The sequence below is a fragment of the Helianthus annuus genome, chromosome 2 (genome assembly GCF_002127325.2).
Source record: "Helianthus annuus cultivar XRQ/B chromosome 2, HanXRQr2.0-SUNRISE, whole genome shotgun sequence".
NCBI lineage: Eukaryota > Viridiplantae > Streptophyta > Magnoliopsida > Asterales > Asteraceae > Helianthus > Helianthus annuus.
In genome coordinates, this window is record NC_035434.2 from 50,615,197 (window position 1) to 50,631,457 (window position 16,261).

At 40.5% G+C, this 16,261-nt stretch overlaps 1 protein-coding gene and 1 long non-coding RNA gene across 2 annotated transcripts; both read left to right on the top strand.

Annotated features, from left to right (window-relative positions):
- The first annotated feature begins 120 nt into the window (after positions 1-120).
- On the top strand, positions 121-2,203 carry LOC110919824 (lysM domain receptor-like kinase 4). Its single transcript, XM_022164078.2, has 3 exons — positions 121-801; positions 968-1,545; positions 1,664-2,203. Exons 1-3 carry the CDS (start codon positions 296-298, stop codon positions 2,167-2,169), a joined length of 1,590 nt encoding a protein of 529 aa, XP_022019770.2. The 5' UTR covers positions 121-295; the 3' UTR covers positions 2,170-2,203.
- Positions 2,204-8,077: 5,874 nt separating this feature from the next.
- LOC118489749 lies at positions 8,078-9,466 on the top strand. The gene is made up of 2 exons (XR_004887757.1): positions 8,078-8,941; positions 9,030-9,466. It is a non-coding gene; the product is annotated as an uncharacterized LOC118489749 (long non-coding RNA).
- Positions 9,467-16,261: the final 6,795 nt, after the last annotated feature.

Here is a 16,261-nt window from a genome sequence, read left to right on the forward strand (position 1 = left end):
ATCACCCCATTTTCCAAATTATATAAATCACAAACACCCGTGATATTCTTTACACCCACACAACACCAATCTTTTAAATTTTAAAAACATGAAGTGGGCTATGCTCAATTTCTTCATGTTCATCTGTTTCCAATCTTCATGCATCAAATCCCAACAACAATATTCAGCAAATGAACCTTTAAATTGCACAAATAAATCACTCTACACTTGCAATGGCCAACACCCTTCTTGCACCTCATTTCTCATTTTCAAATCCCAATCACCATACAACTCGGTCGCCACCATCGCCGCCTTGATGTCCACTAACCCATCCGAGCTTGCGCTGATCAACAACGTCTCGAAAACCACTATTTTCCCACGTGACAAAGAGATCATAATTCCAGTAAACTGTTCTTGCAACCAGCAATACTATCAAGCAACCACTAGTTACCATATTTCACCACAATCACTAACTTATTTTGTTGTAGCAAACCTTACGTTTCAGGGTTTATCGACATGTGGTTCGTTGATACATGCAAATCCCTATAATCAATACGAGTTAAAAGATGGGTTCGAGCTTAAAGTCCCTCTTCGTTGTGCCTGTCCTACAAAAGATCAAATCTTGAATGGCACGAAATATTTGTTGACTTACCGGCTTAGTTTTGGAGATACCGTGAATCTTGTTGCTAGTAGATTTAACATAACCGTGAAAAGTTTGCTACAAGCGAACCGGATTAGTAAAACTAACACTGTGTACCCTTTCACTACATTGTTGATTCCTTTGCCGGATAAACCTTCGATTTCCGAGACAGTAATCCAAAGGTACTGTTAGCTGAGTTTATTATCTGTTGTAGCTAATATTATGATGTTTTATCATCATCCTTTTTCACTGTAATATTTATATAAAGAGGTCTAGTTTTCAATTATTCAATGCACAAAAAAAATATTATTCACCACTCAGTTTTATAGTTCTTTTGAATTCTTTCAGGTACAATCCACCATCTTCATTATCTCCTGCAAGAACGTCGAAAGCAAGAAAATCGATAATAGTTGGAATTGCTGTAGTGTGTTCATTTCTTGTTATTTTAGTAAGTTTAGTTACTATACTAGGAGTTCTTTACATGAGGAGGAAACGGAAGAACGAAAATATGACAGAGAACGAGATACTTCCTGAGGATCTCCTTATGAAAATCGCGAGCTTTGAGCGAATTATTAAAGTTTATAGCTTTAAGGAGCTACAAACCGCTACAGAAAACTTTGCTCATAAGCGTTGGATAAAAGGATCTGTGTATAGGGGATTGTTTGGAAACCAAATTTTTGCTGTTAAAAAGATGGGTATTGATGTATGCAAGCAAGTGAACATGTTGAGCAAGATCAACCATATTAATCTGGTAAAGTTGTATGGTTTTTGCAAGCATCAAGATTCATGGTACCTTGTTTTCGAGTACATGAAGATGGGTTCACTAAAAGAATGGCTTAAACAAACTCATAGTTTGCGTAGAAGGGTCCAGATCGCGATTGATGTAGCTAATGGACTTCGTTATCTTCATAATTTCGCTAAGCCAGGTGTTAACCGCGTTTATTATCTATCGTATTTATTACTAATCTTTAAGTTTATTTGTTAGTTAGTACAGAAAATAAGATATATCAATAGTTTTTCGGTTCTTATGAATTCTTTTACCAGGGTATGTGCATAACAACCTTAACACCAGCAACATACTTCTTGATGGCAATCTAAGAGCAAAGATTTCAAATTTCAGCCTTGCAAGAAAGATTGACGATGTAAATGACACTAGAATTGTGGGGACTAGAGGGTATATGGCTCCTGAGTATTTGGGAAGCGGTTTAATTACGTCGAAAGTCGATGTTTATTCGTTTGGAGTGGTGTTGCTGGAACTGATGACTGGAAAAGATGCTGTGTTTAGATATGAAGGTCAAGAAATGCTGCTTAAAGCAGCTATTTGTGCAATCATGGAGGGAGAGAATGCAGAAAGTGAGATTTGGGGTATGATTGATTTAGGAAATGAAGAAATTGGAAGCATGGATTATGCAGTTCAAGTGGTGAAGTTAAGTTTAAATTGCATGAAACATGATCAGGAAAGTAGACCAAGCATGGATGAGATAGTGTCTTCTTTGGTTAAAATTAAGATTGATTTACAGTGTAAAACTATTGGCAAATATGTTGAATAGTTCAAAATATTATTGATTTGTCTTTTGCTAGGAAGTGTAACATGAATAAACACTACAAACTTGAAACACGACATAAATACTCAAGGCATCATTAAATATGTTTTCATTTTTGGTCCAAGTTCTTTGCCTTGAGACTTTTTCCTTACCCTTAAACAATCCTGTTCGTTCATGTACAAATAATATATATGGAATAAAAAAGCACGGTATGAGTTACAAACCTCCACCTCATCGTGTCATACCAGATTTAAAACATCACTCAAAAACCCTCATATTTTTTTTTGTATGTAACACCAAACCTCTAAACCCTAATTAAAAATACAATATAATATATGTAAAGGTCACAAAACAAGTCCACCCGTGGTTTGTGTCCACCGACCTCAACTGGACGTAACCGACATTTCAGCTTGTCCGCCACCTCGTCTTTAGGGATGAGAATGGGGTGTGTTTGAGACAGTTTGTTATGGACTAATACCATTGCAAGGTATGAGACTTGTCCCACATCAGTTGTATGAGCAACTGATGTGGGGTTTATATACCAAATGGGCTCTCTCACCCACCAGACTAGTCTTTTGGGTTATGTTCTCCCGTTTGGTATGTAACATTGGTATCAGAGCCAGAACTCGGACTGGTGGCCCACGGAGTGGTGGCCTGGAGAGAGCCAGCCGTGACCAACGCGGCCGTGACCAACGAGGCTCGGAGTGGTGGCCCATGGAGTGGTGGCCTGGAAAGAGCCAGCCGTGTCTAACATGGCCGTGACCAACAAGAACGTTGGCCCTTAAGGAGGGTCGATTGTTATGGACTAATACCATTGCAAGGTATGGGACTTGTCCCACATCGGTTGTATGGGCAACCAATGTGGGGTTTATATACCAAATGGGTTCTCTCACCCACCAGACTAGTCTTTTGGGTTGAGTTCTTTCGTTTGGTACGTAACATTGGTATCAGAGCCAGAACTCGGAGTGGTGGCCCACGGAGTGGTGGCCTGGAGAGAGCCAGCCGTGACCAACGTGGCCGTGACCAACGAGGCTCGGAGTGGTGGCCCATGGAGTGGTGGCCTGGAAAGAGCCAGCCGTGACCAACATGGCCGTGATCAACGAGGACGTTGGCCCTTTAAGGAGGGTCGATTGTTATGGACTAATACCATTGCAAGGTATGGGACTTGTCCCACATCGGTTGTATGGGCAACTGATGTGGGGTTTATATACCAAATGGGCTCTCTCACCCACCAGACTAGTCTTTTGGGTTGAGTTCTCTCGTTTGGTATGTAACATTGGTATCAGAGCCAGAACTCGGAGTGGTGACCCACGGAGTGGTGGCCTGGAGAGAGCCAGCCGTGACCAACGTGGCCGTGACCAACGAGGCTCGGAGTGGTGGCCCATGGAGTGGTGGCCTGGTCGTGACCAACGAGGACGTTGGCCCATAAGGAGGGTCGATTGTTATGGACTAATACCATTGCAAGGTATGGACTTGTCCCACATCGGTTGTATGGGCAATCAATATGGGGTTTATATACCAAATGGGCTCTCTCACCCACCAGACTAGTCTTTTGGGTTGTGTTCTCTTGTTTGGTATGTAACATTGGTATAGACTAGTCTTTTGGGTTGTGTTCTCCTGTTACGTGAAGAATAATAGTTTAGGGGTATTTTACTAATTATTAGTAGTTTAGGGAGTCTAATGTAATTGTTTGGGTTATTTACTTATTTATGTACGTAATATGATGGAAGGAAATCAGATTTGAAGTTTGAAAATCTCCTATCTTCTCCAAATATTCTTCTAGTTCTTCTCTTTTAGGGTTTAACCCTATTAAGGGTATCAGAGCCGTTCCGATCTCTGGTCGGAATTACTTTCGATTACCATGACTAACACTCGCAATCAAGAAATTGACAGCACTCTCAAGGAACATGGCAAGGCAATCTCAAATCTCCAAGAAACCGTAGCCGCCATGTTGAAACAACAAGAACAGTCGATGAAACAACAAGAAGAGATCTTACGAGCACTCAAGGAGCATTCAAGCGGTGGCACTTTTAGCGGCGGCGGAGGCGGCTTCAGCGGCGGTGGAGGCGGCCCTGATAAAGGGCTGTTTAGCGATGATTCGCGGACGGGTACTCGGAAGACAGAAGACATAATTGTTGTTGATGAAAATATTAACAATGATAATTCCATTGTTGCACTACATGAGACAGTGAAAAAGCTCCAGCCCTTCAATGAAGACACCGTTCTTCATAAAGGAAGAAAACATAGAGACACACTTTGCATAATCCTTGCTAATGGCGCTTGCGAAGAACCCAAAACTAGACTATACAATGTTGTTAAGGCTGGCCTACTGGTTCCGAACAGTGATGCGGTTCCTGTTCGTCAAGGTCTTCATGTCAAATATGGTAGGAAGTTTGATACCCTTCCAGATGATGATATAATTGACGTTGTTAACAACAATCTTTTTGGTACCTGTTTAAAGGCAAAGGCGAGTTCCGTAAATGATTGGCGCCCACCATGGCGCATCGCTAGGATTTCTCCGATTGCAATCGGAAGGACCGAATGGCGTCCACCCTGGAATGAGTCGACCCAAAAGAACTCATGGATGCTGCATTTTTTTTCTCTATTTTGTGATTCTTGAGGTCAAGAATCTTTTAAGGGGGAAGTATTGTTACGTGAAGAATAATAGTTTAGGGGTATTTTACTAATTATTAGTAGTTTAGGGAGTCTAATGTAATTGTTTGGGTTATTTACTTATTTATGTACGTAATATGAAGGAAGGAAATCAGATTTGAAGTTTGAAATTCTCCTATCTTCTCCAAATATTCTCCTAGTTCTTCTCTTCTAAGGTTTAACCCTATCAAGGGAATGTTACATACCAAACAGGAGAACACAACCCAAAAGACTAGTCTGGTGGGTGAGAGAGCCTATTTGGTATATAAACCCCACATCAGTTGCCCATACAACCGATGTGGGACAAGTCCCATACCTTGCAATGATATTAGTACATAACAATCGACCCTCCTTAAGGGCCAACGTCCTCGTTGGTCACGGCTGGCTCTTTCCAGGCCACCACTCCATGGGCCACCACTCCGAGCCTCGTTGGTCACGGCCACGTTGGACACGACCACGTTGGTCACGGCTGGCTCTCTCCAGGCCACCACTCCGTGGGCCACCACTCCGAGTTCTGGCTCTGATACCAATGTTACATACCAAACAGGAGAACACAACCCAAAAGACTAGTCTGGTGGGTGAGAGAGCCCATTTGGTATATAAACCCCACATCAGTTGCCCATACAACCGATGTGGGACAAGTCCCATACCTTGCAATGGTATTAGTCCATAACAATCGACCATCCTTAAGGGCCAACGTCCTCGTTGGTCACGGCCATGTTGGTCACGGCTGTCTCTTTCCAGGCCACCACTCCGAGCCTCGTTGGTCACGGCCACGTTGGTCACGGTTGGCTCTCTCCAGGCCACCACTCCGTGGGCCACCACTCCTAGTTCTGGCTCTGATACCAATGTTACATACCAAACAGGAGAACACAACCCAAAAGACTAGTCTGGTGGGTGAGAGAGCCCATTTGGTATATAAACCCCACATCAGTTGCCCATACAATCGATGTGGGACAACTCCCATACCTTGCAATGGTTTAGTCCATAACACAGTTTAGGTAATCCCAACCTCAAATCCGATTAGATAAGTTTGTCCCAAACCCGCCGGGTTTCTATTGGGCATCGAGTATACCCATGGGTTTCTGGTAAACCAGTTAATTAAAAAAAATTACTCGTTTGTTATATCAGACCCAAAACCCATGGCCATCAGGTATCTATCAAATAACTACTAATCAGTTACACTTAACATTATCACAATAAAAATATATCAAATAACTACGATATATATAAATAAAATATCAAAATGTATATAAAAATACCCAAATGAATAGATAACAAATATAGTGTATGTCAATAATATATATATATATATATATATATATATATATATATATAGGGAGCCGCTAAAATAGGAACCACCTTCAGTTGTAAGAACCGCGAGAACCACTTTCAACCAATCATATTATGCCAACTAAAAGGGTGTTTTGGTCTTTTACCCCAAATGTCTAATCTCTCACCCTCTCTCTTCATTAATGCCACCAGAAATGTCACTTTCCTCTTCTTAACTGTCTCTCTCCTCTTTCACTTCACAATCACGCTTTTAAATCCTCCTCATCTCTCACTTTAACCTAAAGCAAACATAAGCATTATTCATTCTATCTTCATACACCAGAAAGTCAAAAACTTGAGTTTGGTTTCAAATTTTCAAAGTTGAACAGCTTACTTTAAAGGGTTCAAGATTATTTATTTAAGAAGTGAAGATCATTCATTCATACTTTCATAGCATGATGGTGATGCAGATGGGTTCTTCTTCAGCCGGTAAACCCTATATCTCACCGGCGACCGGAGCCGGATGTCAGCCGATACTCCGGCGCCCAGCACCTCCGGCAAACCCCAAAAAACCCACCGACAACCTCCGTCACACACCATCATCCTCCTTCTCCCCGTTCACCGGCGACTTCTCCGTCACACACCATCATCCTTCTTCTCCCCGTTTAACGACAACCTCACCCTACAACCACCTCCTCCCTCTTTTTTTTCCGGCGGCGGTGGCGGTGAGCTTCCGACGTCAAGCGAAGAGAGAGAGAGAGACGTGGTGGTGATCAGGTCTGCCGATTCAACAAGGTATTCGATGTTATTTAGAAAGGTTTTGTTGTTATGATGTTATTTATTAGATTTAGTCAGAATGATTTGTTTTTTTTTTTTTTTTTGAAAATAAAAACCCTTGAAGCATCTAGACTCAGTGACGGCAATGGGTTTGGTGTTGGTTGAAGGCAATAACTGGTGATAATTGTTTTAATAGAGATCTTGTTTTTTTTAATTCAAGTTTTTTTATATTCTTGTTGGTTTTGTTAAGCAGGCTTGAGTCGTCTTAGACTCAGTGACGGTGTTGGTTGTTTATAATGTTGGGGGTTGGTGGCGACGGCGATGGGTTTGATGGTGTGGCGGCAGTGGCGGCAGTGGTGGGTGACGGTTGGTTTGATGGTGCTCGATTGGGGGTTGTTGTTCCGCTGGTGGGGTGGTTTGCTTGATTCTGGGGGTTTGTTTTATTTTTACAGGTGGCCGATTGAAAGTGGTCCAGATGGTTCTCGGTGGTGCCGATGGTGCCCGGTGGTGCCGATGGTGCCCTGTGGCGCCGATGGTGCCCGAATTGGGGGTTGAGTTGTCTTCTTGATTCTGATGGGTATTTTTGATATGTTTAGGGGTTTGAATTGGGTTCTTTGATTTCTGTTTTTGATTTGTATTCTTCATTGTGTGGGTTTTGATCCGTTGGTTTGGGCGGCGATGATGAGAAAAAAAATCGTAGATTTTGATGACGATGGCGCGGCAAGGACGTCGGAGGGTAGGTTTTCGAACCTGCAACCCCACTTTGCAGCCTCTGATTATCGGAAAATCTAAGCCAAAACTTCGTTTTTTTTTCAAGAATCCACTCCTTTTGATTTTTGTTTGTTGGGTTCGGTTTTGCGTAAAAACGTTTTTGTAAAAAAACGTTTTTGCGTAAAAACGCTTTTGTAAAAAAAAAAAGTTAAACCGTAAACTTTTTAACGTAAAACGTAAAAAGTTTTACGTAAAACGTAAAAAGTTTTACATAAAACGTAAAAAGTTTTACGTAAAATGTAAAAAGTTTTTTGTAAAACGTAAAACGTAAAAAGTTTTTCGTAAAACGTAAAAAGTTTTAGGTAAAACGTAAATCGTAAAAAATTTTTTAGTAAAACGTAAAAAACCGGCGCGTAAAACGTAAAAATGTTAACGTAAAAAACCGGCGCGTAAAACGTAAAAAAATGTTAACGTAAAAAACCGGCGCGTAAAACGTAAAAGTTTTAGGTAAAATGTAAAACGTAAACTTTTTTTAGTAAAACGTAAAAAGTTTTACGTAAAACGTAAAATTTTTTACGTAAAACGTAAAAAACCGGCGCGTAAAACGTTAAAAACCGGCGCGTTAAAGGTTAGAGGTTCAGAGTCTAGTGGTGGTGCGGTTGCTGGGGCCTTACCTGGTTCGGTGGTGGCGTACGGCGGCACACAGCATAGAAGCAGAGAGAGAGAGGTAGTTAGGAGAGAGAGGGAAACGACGGAGAACAACGAAACATTTACCAGTCGTTCATTTCTCCGGCGAGCACCCCCTTCTTCGTATGTCTGATGATGATGATGATGTTGCTGACGGCGGTGATAATCCTCTGGCGGTTCCTTTTTTTTCCGGTAACTCCTCATAACTCTTCTTTTCTTTTGACTTTTTTTAAGATCTGATGATGCTTCGGCCAGTGGGTGGTGGTTTCAGGTGGAACTTGGTGGTGGCCGATGATGTACGGGGTGTTGACGACGGCGGACATGGTGGCAGCGAAGTCTGCCGGCAATTGGCCGGCAACGATGTGCCGACAGCATCGCTAATGGTGATGGGTATTTTTGGCATTCGGATTAGTTTCGGGTGGATCGGGTTTCGTGGCTCAGTCGGATCCGTGTCAATAAACTGGTCCTGGTATAAACGAAATGGTACTTTAGACATTTCATTAGTAGTACTACAATCTTAGTCATTGAACCAAAAACGAAAACTTCTATGCTGCAATAGTTGAAAGTGGCATCATATTATGGGCAAAGGTCACAACATATGTATCCATTTTGAGGGAACTTGCTTTTCTAGATTATCTTTTTTTCTTATCCGTTTTGACGTTTCCTCGACATAACACCGGTAAATACCCATTTTTACCCCTATTTTCTTTTATCTTTCTGTTGATGATTATGTGAAGATGATGATGCATGATGATGATGATGAACAGGGGATTGGTTATGTTGGCTCGGATTATGTCAGGATCGGTTCAAATTAGACGATAGCTCGGGTCATAGCTCGGTTCGGGTGATGGTTTTTGTTCTTGGTTCAGATTTGGGGAGTGTTTGGGTCGTGGATTGTGCAAGTCAGACTTTGGTTCGGCAGAAATTCGGGTTCTCGCTTCGAGTTCGGGTATCGGATCAAGCTTCGGGTTTGGTCAACGATTCGGTCAACTGTTCAACAACGGTTAAACGCGGTCAACTCAGGACCGGGTAACAACTTAAACATAGCGAGTTGTTATTATTAGGCTAGTTAGATTAGTTTACACGGTTTTTTAGATTTTATTATAGCTATACGCGACCGAGCTCGACCATATTCGATTAAGTATTAGTTTACATATTAATATACTTGACGAAGAGTTTATATATATTGTTATATTTTGAGTAATTGATTTGAATTTTGAAAATAAATCGACACTTTAGTTGTCGGGATCGTCCAAAAATAGAGGAAACTCTATCCGTTTTTCGTAAAAACCCGAATTCCAAAAAAGTAAAAAGTTTTACGTAAAACGTAAAAAAGTTTTACGTAAAACGTTAAAAGGTTTACGCAACAGTAAAAAGTTTTACGTAAAACGTTAATCTGAGCCAAACCCCGTTTTTTTTTTTCGAGATACACTTTGTTTTGATGTTGTTGGTTTTTTATTCCCCCCCCCCTAGTCGATGATGATAACAATATATCCGAGACACCCTCCAGAGTTTGCAATTTCTGGGTGCATTCGTTTTTTGCGTAAAAATGTTTTGTAAAAAAAAAAAGTTATACCGTAAACTTTTTAACGTAAAATGTAAACTTTTTAACGTAAAAACGTTAAACGTAAAATGTAAAACGTTTTACGTAAAACGTTAGAAGGTTTACGCAACAGTAAAAAGTTTTACGTAAAACGTAAAAAGTGTTACGTAAAACGTAAAAAGTGTTTCGTAAAACGTAAAACGTAAAAAGTAAAACATAAAACGTAAAAAGTTTACGTAAAACGTAAAACGTAAACAATAAAACATAAAAAACCGGCGCGTAAAACGTAAAAACGTTAAAGATGTTGAGGTAAAAAACCGGCACGTAAATCGTAAAAAAAGTTAACGTAAAAAACCGGATCGTAAAACGTAACAAAACCGGCGCGTTAAAACGCAAACTTTTTTATCATAAAACGTAAACTTTCTGACGTAAAACGTAAAAAAAGGCGCGTTAAAACGTAAAAATTTTAACGTAAAACGTAAAAAAATGGCGCGTTAAAACGTAAAAAAATTAACGTAAAAAAACGGCGATTTTCTGTTGCGTTCGGTTTTGCGTAAAAACGTTTTTGTAAAAAAAAATAAACCGTAAACTTGTTAACGTAAACCGTAAACTTTTTATCGTAAAACGTAAAAACGTGAAGCGTAAAAAGTGTTACGTAAATTTTTTCGTAAGTTTTACGTAAAACGTAAAACGTAAAAAGTTTTTCGTAAGTTTTACGTAAACTTTTTCGTAAGTTTTTACGTAAAACGTAAAAAGTTTAACGTAAAACGTGAAAATTTTAACGTAAAACGTAAAAACTTTTACGTAAAACGTAAAAAGTTTAAATTTTTAACGTAAAATGTAAAAAGTTTTACGTAAAACGTAAAAAGTTTTACGTAAAACGTAAAACGTAAAAAGTTTTTCGTAAAACGTAAAAAGTTTTACGTAAAACGTAAAAACTTTTACGTAAAACGTAAAAAGTTTAAATTTTTAACGCAAAACGTAAAAAGTGTACAAAAAGGGGCGCGTTAAAAAAAGTGAAAAAAAACGGCGCGTTTAAAACGGCGTGTAAAAAAAAGACGCATTAAAAAACGTGGAGAAACGGCGCGTTTTAAAAAAACGACGCTTGAAAAAACGGCGCGTAAAAACGCGTAAAAAAACGGCGCGTTAAAAAACTTCGGAAAAACGGCGCGTTAAAAAACTTCAAAAAAACGGCGCATTAAAAAACTTCGGAAAAACTGCGCGTTAAAACGGCGTGTAAAAAGCGTGTAAAAAATTTGTCGCGTTAAAAAACGTGGAAAAAAACGGCGCGTAAAAAACGTGTAAAAAACCGCGCGTTAAAGAAACGCCGACTGAGAAAAACGACGACTTAAAAAACGGCGCGTTAAAAAAACGCCGATTGAGAAAAACGACGCCTTTAAAAAACGGCGCGTGAAAAACGGCGCGTGAAAAACGGCATGTGAAAAACGGCATGTAAAAAACGGCGCGTTAAAAAAGGCGCATTAAAAAACGGCGTTAAAAAACGGCGCGTTAAAAAAACGGCGCATTAAAAACGGCGCGTTAAAAAACGGCGCGTTAAAAAACGGCGCGTTAAAAAACGGCGCGTTAAAAACGGCGCGTTAAAAAACGGCGCGTTAAAAAACGGCGTTAAAAAACGGTGCGTTAAAAAACGGCGCGTTAGAAACGACATGTTAAAAAAACGCCGATTGAGAAAAACGACGCCTTAAAAAAACGGCGCGTGAAAAACGGCGCGTAAAAAACGGCGCGTAAAAACGGCGCGTAAAAACGGCGCGTAAAAACGGCGCGTTAAAAACGGCGTTAAAAACAGCGTTAAAACGGCGCATTACGCTTGAAAAAACGTCGCGTTAAAAAACGGCGCGTCAAAAAAACGTAAAAAGTTTAACGTAAAACTTAAATTGTAAAAAGTATAAAAATCTTTTAAAAAAATCTGAATTTAAAAATGTTTTTAATAAAGAAATTATGTTTAAAAAATAAAAGTAACAAAAAGTAATTAATGAATAGGACAAAAAAGGTAATTTAAAATTAATATATATAAAAAGACAAAATAGAGTTATTTACTTAAATACCCTTTTGTATTATAATATTAAAGACATAATAAGACAAAAAGATTTTAATATTAATATTAACTACTTTTAATCACATCCATCCATCTAGTTGATCTAAGGGCCATAAAGTGGTTCTCATGGTTTTTACAACTAGAGGTGGTTTTCATTTTAGCGATCCCCTATATATATATATATATATATATATATATATATATATATATATTGTAGGAACCGTTCGCGTAATTCAATAAAATAAAACAAATTTTATTACTGATTACAATACAGAAATAAGAAAGCAGAAAATTACAATACAAGTTACAACTGAAATAAACCAAAATACAAGAAAGGGGTAGAAGCAGAGTGGCTGAGTCACGTGTTCTACACGCTTCCCTTAAAACAAATTCCGAGTCTCCCTAGAGTACTCGTTTTGTTTCCCAGGGTACAACAGCCGAAGCAGCGTACTGTCGGAGTTCGCCTACAACCCGAAGGTTACCTTGAAGAGCAGCAAGTAAAGATCAGAAAAACTCTAGAGAGAAAGTTGAATAGCTGTTGTGTGGCTAGGTTTTCGTAGTATCCTTTACAGCAAGGTATGGAGCTGTATTTATACAGCTCCCGGTTTGAAACAACCAAAAACGAATTAAATGAGAGGTTTAAATGGCATTAAACGTCTTCAATGCAATTTAATACGTCATTTAATTCTCAGTCAAAGCTTATTAACTCGTCAGTTACGAAGCTGGACTGAAACTGCATTGTCATTCAATGCTTGAAGCTTCTGTGCGCGCGTGCGCGCGCAAGTCACTCTGGTGCGCGCGCGCCCAGGTCTGCATGCCCATGCGCGGTGCGTCCTCTTGGCTCACTGCCATGCGCGCATGCGCCACGTCACCATGCGCGGTGCGTCCTCTTGGCTCAAGTCCATGCGCGTGCGCCACGTCACCTGTGAGCCTATATGTGCGCGCCACACAGTCGCGCCGTATTGGCTCACTCTGGTGCGCCGCGCACGACACAGCAAGACCCATGCACCATGCGCGCAACCGCGCACCTCCGTGCCATGTGAACTCGCGCGCGTATGCGCATGACCGCCACGTCATGCGCCGCATCACCTACCACCTGGTCCTTGCAACCCTTGTGCTCCACCACGCGCACGCGGTCAAAAATAAAAAGGCGGTTCTCAAGCGGCTCGCGGCTCGCGGCGATGCGAGCGTGCGAAGTGCAAAGTACGCCATCAAAGCGCCACATTGCGCCTCATCGCCCACGCCACGCGCGCGAGTGTCTGCGAGTGCGAGTGCGAGTTAGGGTGCTCCACACCCTTCGCGAGGACACTAGTGTGTGCTTCCATGAAACAATAAGGATGGAGAGTTCCACCTTAAATACCCATTTAAGTTCCATCTCTCCTCCTATGTGGGACAAGGTGCTACTTTCCCTTTAGTTTCAGCATTGAATGCTCCAAACACCCAACATTGAGCATCGATATCTCATTCATCTTAGCTCCGTTTTGGACGTGGTTTAGTTCGTTGCGAAGCTCTTCCAACATAGAACACAAACCCACAAATAAATATATAAAAACCGCTCATTTTATTATATTTATTTCTAGTCCAAAATAGGAAAAAATCATTTTCCTATATTTGTGAAAAAGCTATTTTCACCTATTTTTCCAACAATCCCCCACATGAAAAATGCTATTTTCATCAAATTTCCAACAATCCCCCACATGTATGGAAATGGATCTTTTCCTTACACTTTTCAACGATAAACTTCGACAGTTGAGTATTGCAAGATAGGTAGGTTGAAGCCTTTGAACCTTCTTTTGTGAAGCATACTTAGCTTACTAGCGGTTTGTAGACGCGATGTCCTTGAACATACCCCCATTTGTGTAAACGACATTACACTTCACACAAAACTCTCCCTGGTTTGGCCAACTCCTCATTGTCGTGTCCTATTATGGTCCTGGAACACTAGCCTGGTTCTGCGAGAGCTCTAGGATTTGCGCACCCCACAAATCCATTTGAAGCGACCCCACTTCTCTTTGACATAGGTGATTCCCATGAATCATTAAAAGCATCATGGTTATTTGATTTCCCGAAATCGTTAACCTTAATATGCTTAGCCTTACTTCAATGTCACTGATTGGAATGGACTAGGAAGTATATAACTCCCTTTTATGTTGTTTGGGGTACTCCCCCACAGTGACCGTTTTGGTAATATGATTAAGTTGTCCTATTGAACTTAGATCTTGGGATCTCCAGTCAACTAAGTTAGGTTTCCCTCATATTCCCATTTACCACGGGCTTTAGTCCCATTCCTCTTGACGACGTTTCTACTAACTCTCTGCTTAAGCCTTTTGTAAATGGGTCCGTAATGTTATCCGCTGATCTCACATAATCAATTGTGATAACACCCATTGAGAGTAGTTGTCGTATTGTGTTATGCCTACGTCGCATATGCCTTGATCTGCCATTGTACATCAAGCTTTGAGCTCTGCCAATCACTGATTGGCTATCACAATGTACACATATGGCTGGCAAAGGCTTTGGCCATCTTGGAATACCTTCCATGAATTGACGTAGCCATTCCGCCTCCTCGCCTGACTTATCCAAGGCGATAAATTCGGATTCCATTGTGGATCTTGCTATGACCGTTTGCTTAGAAGACTTCCAAGCAATAGCAGCTCCTCCAAGTGTAAACACGTAACCACTTGTCGATTTGGAATCTTTGTTATCCGATATCCAGTTTGCATCAGTGCATCCTTCAATCACTGCTGGTTGTCGGTTATAATGCAGTCCATAATCTCTTGTGTATCTTATGTATCTAAGCACCCTCGTGATAGCCTTCCAATGATCCGCGCACGGATTGCTGGTGTATCTACTTAGCCTACTCAGCGTAAGCCAAGTCGGGTCTAGTACATGTCATTAGATACATTAGACTGCCAATAATTCTTGAATACTCTAACTGAGCAACTCCATCTCCTTTATTCTTCTTGAGATGTTGGGAGGTATCAACTGGAGTTCGAGCTACACTCGTATCTCCCGAGTTGAATTTTTCAAGAATTTTATCCACATAGTGAGATTGACTTAACACAAGACCATCTTGGGTTCTTATGATCTTTACTCCAAGAATCACATCCGCTGAACCCATGTCTTTCATGTCAAATCTCGCTTTCAACATGCTTTTAGTAGCTTTGATAATTTTATCATTACTCCCAATGATAAGCATATCGTCTACATAAAGGCATAAAATCACATAACCTTCATTTGTGTCTTTGAAATAAACACATTTGTCGCACTCATTTATTTTGAAACCATTGTCAATCATGACATGATCAAACTTTTGGTGCCATTGTTTTGGTGCTTGCTTCAAGCCATATAAAGACTTGACGAGTTTACATACTTTACCCTCTTTACCTGGGGCGGAGAAACCTTCAGGTTGCTCCATGTAAATCTCTTCTTCTAAATCGCCATTTAGAAATGCAGTTTTAACGTCCATTTGGTGAACTTCCAAATTTCTTAAAGCCGCTATAGCAAGAACCAATCTAATCGAGGTTATGCGCGTCACAGGCGAGTAGGTATCAAAGTAATCTAGACCTTCCTTTTGTCTAAATCCTTTAATTACCAAACTAGCCTTGTACTTATCAATACTTCCATCAGTTGTCATCTTCCTTTTGAATATCCAACGATATCCAAGTGGTTTGCAACCAGGTGGAAGATCTACTAACTCCCAAGTATGATTTTGCAATATAGAATCTATTTCATTTCTTATTGCTTCTTTCCATTGAGGTCCTTCTGAAGAGGAAACCGCTTCGCGATATGTATTGGGCTCGCCCTCAACTATATAGCTAACGAAGTCTGGACCGAAGGATTTTTCAACCCTTGGCCTTTTACTTCGCCTGCGATCACTTTCTTCAACCTCAGGTTGTTCATGTGTCTTATCGTGAACTACCTCCTCAACTGGTGTAGAAGAGCTTTCACCTACTTCAAAAGTAGGTGTTGATGACGTTGCATGTGCTTGTCTTCTCAAAGGAAACACATTTTCAAAGTAAGACACAACGTTAGGATTCACCTCCATGATAGTGTTTACGTGTACATCAGGATTCTTGGACTCATGTACAAGAAAGCGATGTGCACTACTTTGATGCGCATACCCAATAAATATGCAATCAACAGTTTTGGGTCCTATCCTAAGAGCCTTAGGAGATGGTACAATCACCTTTGCTAGGCACCCCCACACTTTCAAGTATTTGTATGAAGGTTTCTTCCTTTTCCATAACTCATATGGAGTTTCGTCTCTCTTTTTTAGTGGTATCTTGTTCAAAAGATAATTAGCCGAGAGAATGGCTTCCCCCCACATTTCCTGGCTCACCCCAGAACTTATCAACATGGCGTTCATCATTTCTTTCAATGTGCGGTTCTTTCGTTCC

Coding starts and splice junctions, on each gene's coding strand:
- LOC110919824 (XM_022164078.2), top strand. CDS start 296: ATGTCCACTAACCCATCCGAGCTTGCGCTGATCAACAACGTCTCGAAA. Junction 802..967: donor TCCGAGACAGTAATCCAAAG/GTACTGTTAGCT, acceptor GAATTCTTTCAG/GTACAATCCACCATCTTCAT. Junction 1,546..1,663: donor TCATAATTTCGCTAAGCCAG/GTGTTAACCGCG, acceptor TTCTTTTACCAG/GGTATGTGCATAACAACCTT.